The following is a 10,158-nucleotide window of genomic DNA, read 5'->3' on the forward strand; positions in this document are numbered from 1 at the left end:
ACTTCGCTTATTTGACGATGTCAGACTGCGTGTTGAAGAAACGTCTCGTCGACGACGATTATTATCGTGCAACACACTGGGCACTGCTATTTATCAGCAGTATGAAGAATCTCATTATTAAGGTAAGAATAAGTGAGTGAGTGAGTGAGTGAGAGAGAAAGAGGGAGAGAGAGAGAGAGAGAAAGAAAGAGAGTACGGTGCATGTGTGGATACGCGTGCATAAATACACCACACACACACACACACTGATTGTTACACTCATCGTGTGCAGCAATCAGCTGATCGCGTCGAGCGCCCCACATGATCGCCTGTATCGGACGGTGAGTTGCGCCGTCCCTGTCTACCTCTTGTACTCGTTCCGTAATTCGCAAACTATTTTATTTAATAATTTAAAAACTAAGCCTCGTAGACAATTTTGGTAAAGGGAAAATCGTCTTAGAATAGACTCGACAATTTATTTTTTTAAAGACAAACGTTTGTTCTGGATCACCCTGTATATATGTCATCCCGGGAGTCCCACATACCCCTATAGACAGGACTAGAGGGAGGAGGGAATGCGTAAACGCATTTTCTCCTCCCTCTCGATGTAAAAAAAAAAATGTACCCAAGTTTCGTTATGTTCCGTGCTATGTGCACGAAATATCCATAACACGAATGTGACGAAATTTTTAAAGCAAGATGTTTATATGTATTAAATATATTTCTATTATAAATAAATTTTATGGTCTCTCTCTTACTCTTCTTTCTGTATATATATATGTAAAAAAATATATATATATATTTTGGATGCATAGTATAAATTTTATATTTTTATATTTAATGTTTTTTTCATAAATCACATATATGTTTCTCATATAGTAAATTACGTAATATAGACTATTTGATATTTATTATATTGACTATATTTAGACCAACCAGAAATGCCATGCAAGATCAATTTATACGCAACATATATAATAGATAAGAAATATATTGAATATATTAGCAACTGAAATTTTTTTTTTCAATTTATCTTATTGAACGTAATTTAGAATAATTTAGAACGTATTTTAGAATGTGTTTTTTGAAACTAAATCATATTAAACCCGACATTTTATTCGAATAATTTACAATTAGATTTATGTAACAATAAATAAAAATTATCTGAATTATAGTGTCATTTTAAAAGAAAAAATTTCATTAATCTATTTTAATTATTTCCAAAGAGATGAAATATAAAATTTTAAGAATTATAAAATTTTGAATAAAATTTTAATTTTAATATAAAAATTTTAGTTTTTAGATATTTAAAGTAAATTATTATAAATAAAATATTATAAATATTATAAATGAAGTTTCGTATAAAAGACTTCGGAATCTTCAACATCGGAAACTTTTTCGTTATTTATAATAATTTTAAAATTAATATGATTTTTTATGTATGTATGTACGTATGTACGTATGTATTGTGACCGTTAATTTATTAAGGGCTAATGACATTAAATGACCGGTGATAATGGCCCACGGCACACCTTCGGCGCGATCTCCTAATATAAAAGAAAAGTGTTTCTTCTCCAAAGTAAAATATATGGGCGCCAGGTGCGGGAATCCGCACCACTCTAATAAAATTTAACGTATCGGCAGTACACACGAAAAAAAAATGCAAAGCTCTCAGAAAAACCGCGACGGACGCTCGGCTAGCCCCGTCTCGAAATTGGTAGAGGGGCGGTCCGTTTTAATAATTCACAAGGAAGGATCGAGAATACAAGGTGGCTGCAAATAAAACATAATATTATAATAATCAGAATTAATATATTTAACATATGAATAAATTTTAATGACAGACAGATTCGTGTAGATGCAAAGCGGTTTTATAATATTGATTATCCGATTATTAGCCGGCAGCGACGGGCCGGCATTCGAGCGCGATCACCGCGGGATCACGTGTCACGCGGCAAGAAGAAAGCGTAAGAGAAAAGTCCCGGAATTCCGCGCTAAACGAGACTTGTTAGAGTCTCGGCAGCTACGAATCCCCAAATAACTTTTAATAATGAGCACCGCGGTATCGACTCCTTTAATGACATCCGTCTTTCGTAAATAGAAATAATTAATTATAATAATGGATCTACTCGCCGCCCACACAGTTAACAGAATCGATTATAGATGCGAGTCGATTATACAGATCTGCTGCTTTAACGAAAGAATTGAGCGACTACTAACGTATCTAACATGGACGGTTGAATCTAAACATGAAAAATTATAAATAACAATAAAGTATCAAACGATTTGGGCCTCGGAAATATGCGAGCCGACGCCGCGACGTAGTTGCCGGTTATCGAATATCGCAATCGCCTTTGTGCGTGAGCTCGTCGTATCGAAAGTTTAACAGGCAAAGATTTTCACAAAATCACAATAAACGCAACAAGAAAGACAATTAATTTGACTGTCGGCGCATACTCGGGAGAGAGGGCACTTAATTTTACTTGAGCTCGAACAAGACATGTCGGCCGGCCGCCATACGTTAATGCGCAATTACCGAAAGCATGAATTCGTCTCACGAAAAGAATTTTTAACGGCAGCAATTCGGCAGCGATCCTGTTCGAGCTACTTCTACCTGATAATCTAAACGATAAACGGCCTGATGGGGTCGACGCTCGTCTCACCGATGACTCCGTGAGGTTCTCGGCGCTCTCGGCATCAGCGTGAGAAATCGATGGATTTGGGCCGTCGTACTCCTCGCCGGTCCGCCGAACAGTGACGAGCGGAAGGCCCGTCGGATTCATGCCGGCAAGTTAATGTATAATTAGGCCACTTGTGGCGCTTCCGCTATCCTCAGGATCGTCACGCGTCTCAATTAATCCTGCGGCCTTCAGGGCCGTATTCGCGCCTGTCGCACCCTGTCTCTTCTCTGATTATTTTTCTTGGCCCTCCTGTTGAAGCCCGGTGTGAGGGGTTTTTACGGTAGCCGCTCGCCGTGACTGTTATGGTTCTTCGGTAGCGCTGAATTCGGTCGAAGTGTCTCCGTTTCGGGGTTCCGGAGTTCGATCTTATTTACTGGTCGACCTTCCCCGCAATTGTTCCTCGTACCTGCTGAGTATATGGAGGTTTACAGGGGCGGCAGCGAAGTCTTAAATTGACGTTACATTTATGAAAGTAGAAAGAGAGGTACTTAGCTCGGCGTTCTCCTTCCAGTCGGCGCCTCCGCTCGTCCCGTATCTCTTGGCCTGTTCTTCCGCGCCGGGTCGAGTCACCGGGTGAGACCCCGCTAGCGTCCCCCATCACAGTAGCGCCTAATCTTAATATTATTACCGCAAAAAAAATATAATGAATCTCTACGCACGGGAGGCGAGGCTACCCCCGCCTCCAACATCCGCTCTCTCTCCCTAAATCAAGGGAGAACGAGGGCCCAAAAATTCCTCCCGGTCGGATCTCGCGATCCTTGTGATGGGCCGCCAGGCGTCACGTCACAGTATGTATGTATAAAAGTTATGCGAGAGTATGTGAGGAAGCGAGAAGGTAATAAGAGCGAGTGAAATAATAATAAGAGCGAGCGAAATAACAATAAGAGCGAACGAGATAGAAATAGCATGAGCAACGAGGACTCGAGCTCGAGAATCGGATTTTTCTTGCGCGCTATTATTTCCCTCTCACTCGCTCCTATTACTGTCTCGCTCGCTCCTATTATTGTCTCGCTCGTTCTTGTTGCTGTTTCGCTCGCTCTCGATTCTTGGATCCGCTTATCATTCCGGGCTATCTATCACGACTGCCAAGTGTGACAAAGAAAGCAAGACCATGAGTAGAGAGCGAGCGAGATGATCTATCGTCAAAGAGTTCCGAAGTCTCTTACAATCGGTTTCTTTACTTCCTCTATCCATTCGCAATTCACGAAAATGTAAACATCTTATAAAATAAAAATTGAAACTTTTATTTTTAATTTCATCGATTTGAAAGTAATTTTAATGAATTAAAGAGATTTTTGCGATTAAAATGATATCAAACACGACGTAAATCGGGTAATTTTTAATTAGTCTGATAATAAAAATTTTATAATTATATTTAACTACATTTATGCGATTTATATCGTGTTTGATATTATTTTAATCTCAAAATTCTCATTATTCTATTAAAATTACTTTCAAATGAATAAAAAATGCATTTTACTTTTTGACATATATTCGTGAATATTATAAATGAAGTCTCATGTAAGAAACTTCGGAATCTGCGACATCGGGAATTTTTTCATTATTTATAATAATATACGACTTTAAATTGCCATAAAATAAAAACTAAAACTTTGATATTTTATTTGATCTTTTGGATTAAAAGGGATTAATGAAATTTTTGGAATTGAAAATTATTCTAATAAAATATTGGGTTTAATGTGATTTCGTCATACGTCGAGTTGAATCGCTTTCTCATGTCTCGAATCCGCGCCTTAGAAGAATGCGTCTCCCAGTCGTCAGCGAAAGTAGCAAAATCGTCGACATCTCGCGTGCATGTTGCAACTACGTCGACAAAGAATTCGCCGGCGTGTCCGTTATGTCAGGCTCGTCATTATATGAGCTCGTGCTCAAAATTCACGGATCAGAGTCCGATTCAACGCCGCGAACTCGTGAAAAAATTCAAGCGCTGTTTCAATTGTCTGAGCTCGTCGCACTCCGCCTCGCAATGCGCGAGTAAATACTCATGTCGTCTATGCAGCAAACGACATCATACAACTCTTCATCTCGACTCGGACTCTGACTTCAATGCGACAAAATCTACTCATACTACGTCGGTCTCTGACCCTCCGTCCGAGGAGATAGAGGTTACATCTCTGTTCGCGTCCGCTACTCTGCGTCCGCGTTCTCAGAACCTCCTCGCGACCGCGCAAGTACGAATCGAATCTACCTCCGGTCGTTCGGTCGTAGTCCGAGCTCTCTTGGACCAGAGATCGGAAGCCACATTCATATCCGAATCCTTGGCTCAAACGCTGCGTTCCAAGCGAGTCCGGATGCCGGTCTCGATTTCCGCCGTCGGAGGAGCTCAAGTCGGAACAGTTCGACAAGCTCTGCACATTAACATTGCGCCGGTCGATTCTGAGACTCCCACGTTGACTACGACCGCTCTCATACTGCCGTCGTTGACGTCGTACGCTCCGAGACGAGTATTCGATCTTTCCGCATTCGCTCACCTGTCAAATTTGACTCTTGCTGACTCGAATCCAATGAGCTCCTCGCCCATTCAAATCCTAATCGGCGCGGATCTGTATAGCGCAATCATTCGAGAGGGAATAAAAAAGGGTTTCAACGATCAACCAATAGCGCAAAATTCCATTTTTGGTTGGATTCTTTCAGGCCCTCTCCCCGTTAGGCAAGCAGAAACTTCTGCTCATAATCTCACGCTGCATCACTGCACCTCGCTCCAGACATTAAGCGACGATATCGCACGCTTCTGGGAATGCGAGGAAATTCCATTCGCGTCCACGCTTACGCCGTCGGAGGAGCAGTGCGAGGCTCATTTTTGTCAAACTCATACTAGAGATTCCACCGGACGATACGTCATAAGACTACCCTTTAAAACGGATCCACCAATCGACATCGGGCACTCTAGAAATCGGGCTGAACGCTCGCTGCAATCGATCTCGCGTCGCCTCAATTCTCAGCCCGAACTTCGCACTGAATATCAGAATTTCATGAAAAAATACGAGGAACTCGGTCACATGCATCGCGTATCTAAATCATCTTCTCCGTCGCAACAGCGCGTTTATATTCCTCATCACCCTGTTTTTCGGGCCGATAGTTCAACTACGCGCGTACGCGTCGTCTTCAACGCATCGAGTACCACATCTAACGGCAAGTCATTAAACGACCATCTGCTCGCCGGTCCGAAATTGCAAACAGAATTACCTTCTGTAATTCTGCGCTGGCGTCAATTCCGATTTGTCTACATGGCGGACATTGCAAAAATGTATCGACAGATTCGAGTTGATCCGCGGGATCTTGATTATCAGCGCATTTTACGGTACTCAAACGATCCGACGCAAGTCTCGGAATATCAACTTCTCACGGTCACCTATGGGATGACCTGCGCGCCTTATTTTGCCTTGCGCGTTCTTCGCCGTCTTGCTGAAAACGAAGGGCATCATTTTCCGCTCGCAATTCCGATTCTGAATCATCACATTTACGTCGATGACGTTCTCTTCGGGGCTCACGACATTCCGGATCTCTTAAATCTGCGCGATCAATTGATCTCACTCTTACGCTGCGGACATTTCGAGCTACGCAAGTGGGCGAGTAATTCCACCAGTTTGCTCGCCGATATTGAACCGTCGAATCACGGATTGGCATGTAGCAAATCCATCGCGATCGACGATCATGTCAAAGTTCTCGGCGTCTCTTGGAACCCCTCGCGAGACGTTTTTCAATTCAAGGTCACGCTTCAGGATCCGATGCCGTCCAGCAAGCGTGAGATTCTTTCAACTATCGCTCGGCTCTACGATCCGCTCGGCTGGGTTACTCCTGTCACGATTGCTGCTAAGATCTTCATGCAGCATTTATGGAGGGAGAAGGTTGATTGGAATAGTCAACTTCCTGATCAATTGTTATCGCGTTGGCGACGAATTTACACGCAACTCGAGTCCCTCAACCGAGTAACAATTGATCGCTGGATGCGAATGCAACCTGATTGCATTTTCGTGCTGCACGGCTTTGCGGATGCGTCAACCGTGGCCTACGCGGCTGTCGTATATCTAAAAATCATCACGCCGTCTCGCGAAATTCACGTGTCGCTTCTGACGAGCAAGTCAAAGGTCGCACCCATCACTCCGCTCACAGTGCCTCGATTAGAGAGAGAGCTTTCCGCCGCATTATTGCTCACCCGGCTCATCAACTTTGTTAAAATTACACTCGGTTTCGCCGCCGTTCCTTGCACATGCTGGACGGATTCTACCATCGTACATGGATTCGCTCGCATCCTTCGCGGTGGAAGACATTTGTTGCGAATCGCGTAACTAAAATTCAATCAGATTTGCCGGACGCAATTTGGCGTCACGTACCCACGACGAGCAATCCAGCGGATTGTTCTTCCCGCGGATTATCTGGCGACGAACTCGCCGCTCACCCTCTTTGGTGGCACGGCCCATCATAGCTAAAGGCTCCATCAGCAGACTGACCTGAAGATCCAATCTCGCTTGATGTGCCTCCTGTTGAAGAAAAGGTCTCCATTCAACTCACCATCCCTTCGGACGACACATGGAATCTCGCCACTCGATACTCGTCCTGGCCGAAACTGATTCGTGTGACCGCTTATTTATTCAAATTCGTTCATGCATGTCGATCTCATAAACCAAAATCAGCCTCTTCTAGTCCAGTCAATGCTACTCTTTCCGCCGACGAATGTTCTACGGCGAAGATCTTTTGGATCAAACACGCTCAGACAGAATTATTTGCCACCGAAAAGCAGGCTCTTCATGCCGGAAAATCGATTGCATCTAGGAGTTCGATTGCATCTCTCAATCCATTTTTCAATAGCGACGGCGTGATTCGCGTCGGGGGTCGACTCCGAAATGCACCCATGGCCTTTCTTAGTCGCCACCCCATAATCCTTGCTCCGCATCCGCTATCTCGCCTTATCGTGGCTCATATGCATTTACGCGCTATGCATGGCGGCCTGCAGTTGACTATGCGGACTCTTCGCCAAGAGTACTGGGTCCTTCGGGCTCGAAACTTAATCAAGACTCACATCCATCGTTGTATCGTATGCGTTCGCGAACGAGCGGTCATTCCCACACAACTCATGGGGGATCTTCCCGCAGTGAGAGTCTCAAAAACCTCCCGGAGTTTTCCTCATTGTGGCATCGACTACGCCGGGCCGATTAAAATCCGCGCGTCATCTGGACGAGGTATTTCGTCACGCAAAGCCTACATCGCTCTTTTCATTTGTTTGTCAACACGCGCTATTCACTTGGAGCTCGTTGGAGATTACTCCACCTCCGCCTTTCTGAACGTTTTCACTCGGTTTTGTTCTCGCCGAGGCTTACCTCAGTCCATGTACTCCGACAATGGAACAACTTTTGTCGGAGCTGATAAAGAATTGAGCCGTGCGTATCGATCAGCGCTTCGAGATCCAAATTTCTTAAATAAGACCGCGACCGATAAGATCTCCTGGCATTTTCTACCGCCGTCCGCCCCGCATTTCGGGGGAATTTGGGAGGCCGGTGTACGTAGCGTTAAGCATCATCTACGCCGCGTTTTAGGTGATAAAACGTTGACGTTCGAAGAGTATAGCACGGTTCTCTGTCAGGTCGAGGCGTGCCTAAATTCTCGCCCTCTTGCCCCTCTATCTGATTATCTGGATGATTACCAATTCCTCACTCCAGGGCATTTTCTAATCGGCGCAACCATTACGGCTCCCCCCGAGCCTTCCATTCTTAATCTCACTGAAGATCGCCTTTCGCGATGGCAACTCGTGCGGCATATAACGGAACGCTTTTGGTCCCTATGGTCCACCGATTACATCAACACGCTGCAACAACGCAACAAATGGCGCAAGGTTGAGCCGTCGATTGGCGTGGGTCGTCTCGTTCTATTACGGAATCCTCACTTACCCCCTTGCAAGTGGGAGCTCGGCAAAGCTGCCAGATTTCCGCCGCAAGCAACATGCAACACGGCGTGGAGGGGGTAATGAGGATGTGAGCGTAAGCGTACGTGTGAGCTCGGCGCTTTGGCTAGCTTCGGATAGTAGAAAAGGACAGAATACAGTCTTCTATCTTCTTCCTACCAACGAAAGCGACGGCCGACGCGCGACGCTACACGCTGCTCGCTCCTCGATATCTCGATATCGCTCGATAGCGCTCAATGTTTCTCTTACAGCTTTTTTTATGGTATAATATGTTTATAATATGTATGTGTATATATATTGTGACGTGACGCCTGGCGGCCCGTCACAAGGATCGCGAGATCCGACCGGGAGGAATTTTTGGGCCCTCGTTCTCCCCTGATTTAGGGAGAGAGAGCGGATGCGGGGGGCGGGGGTAGCCTTGCCTCCCGTGCGTAGAGATTCATTATATTTTTTTGCGGTAATAATATTAAGATTAGGCGCTACTGTGATGGGGGACGCTAGCGGGGTCTCACCCGGTGACTCGACCCGGCGCGGAAGACCAGGCCAAGAGATACGGGACGAGCGGAGGCGCCGACTGGAAGGAGAACGCCGAGCTAAGTACCTCTCTTTCTACTTTCATAAATGTAACGTCAATTTAAGACTTCGCTGCCGCCCCTGTAAACCTCCATATACTCAGCAGGTACGAGGAACAATTGCGGGGAAGGTCGACCAGTAAATAAGATCGAACTCTGGAACCCCGAAACGGAGACACTTCGACCGAATTCAGCGCTACCGAAGAACCATAACAGTCACGGCGAGCGGCTACAGGAAAAACCCCTTACACCGGGCTTCAACTGGAGGACCAAAGAAAAATCTGAGAAGAGACAGGGTTGCGGCAGGCGCGAATACGGCCCTGAAGGCCGCAGGATTAATTGAGACGCGTGACGATCCTGAGGGTAGCGGAAGCGCCACAAGTGGCCTAATTATACATTAACTTGCCGGCATGAATCCGACGGGCCTTCCGCTCGTCACTGTTCGGCGGACCGGCGAGGAGTACGACGACCCAAATCCATCGATTTCTCACGCTGATGCCGAGAGCGCCGAGGACCTCACGGAGTCATCGGTGAGACGAGCGTCGACCCCATCAGGCCGTTTATCGTTTAGATTATCAGGTAGAAGTAGCTCGAACAGGATCGCTGCCGAATTGCTGCCGTTAAAAATTCTTTTCGTGAGACGAATTCATGCTTTCGGTAATTGCGCATTAACGTATGGCGGCCGGCCGACATATCTTGTTCGAGCTCAAGTAAAATTAAGTGCCCTCTCTCCCGAGTATGCGCCGACAGTCAAATTAATTGTCTTTCTTGTTGCGTTTATTGTGATTTTGTGAAAATCTTTGCCTGTTAAACTTTCGATACGACGAGCTCACGCACAAAGGCGATTGCGATATTCGATAACCGGCAACTACGTCGCGGCGTCGGCTCGCATATTTCCGAGGCTCAAATCGTTTGATACTTTATTGTTATTTATAATTTTTCATGTCTAGATTCAACCGTCCATGTTAGATACGTTAGTAGTCGCTCAATTCTTTCGTTAAAGCAG

At 45.2% G+C, this 10,158-nt stretch overlaps 2 protein-coding genes across 2 annotated transcripts; both read left to right on the top strand.

Moving 5' to 3' along the window:
* The first annotated feature begins 4,396 nt into the window (after positions 1–4,396).
* On the top strand, positions 4,397–6,970 carry LOC145964676 (uncharacterized). Its single transcript, XM_083087691.1, has one exon. It carries the CDS (start codon positions 4,397–4,399, stop codon positions 6,968–6,970), a length of 2,574 nt encoding a protein of 857 aa, XP_082943817.1.
* Positions 6,971–8,007: 1,037 nt separating this feature from the next.
* Positions 8,008–9,495, top strand: LOC145964677 (uncharacterized). Its single transcript, XM_083087692.1, has 2 exons — positions 8,008–8,620; positions 9,260–9,495. Exons 1-2 carry the CDS (start codon positions 8,008–8,010, stop codon positions 9,493–9,495), a joined length of 849 nt encoding a protein of 282 aa, XP_082943818.1.
* Positions 9,496–10,158: the final 663 nt, after the last annotated feature.

Source organism: Camponotus vicinus, unplaced genomic scaffold (genome assembly GCF_025532165.1).
Source record: "Camponotus vicinus isolate PSW18456_S1 unplaced genomic scaffold, iyCamVici1.0 SCAF_13, whole genome shotgun sequence".
Taxonomy (NCBI): Eukaryota; Metazoa; Arthropoda; class Insecta; order Hymenoptera; family Formicidae; genus Camponotus; species Camponotus vicinus.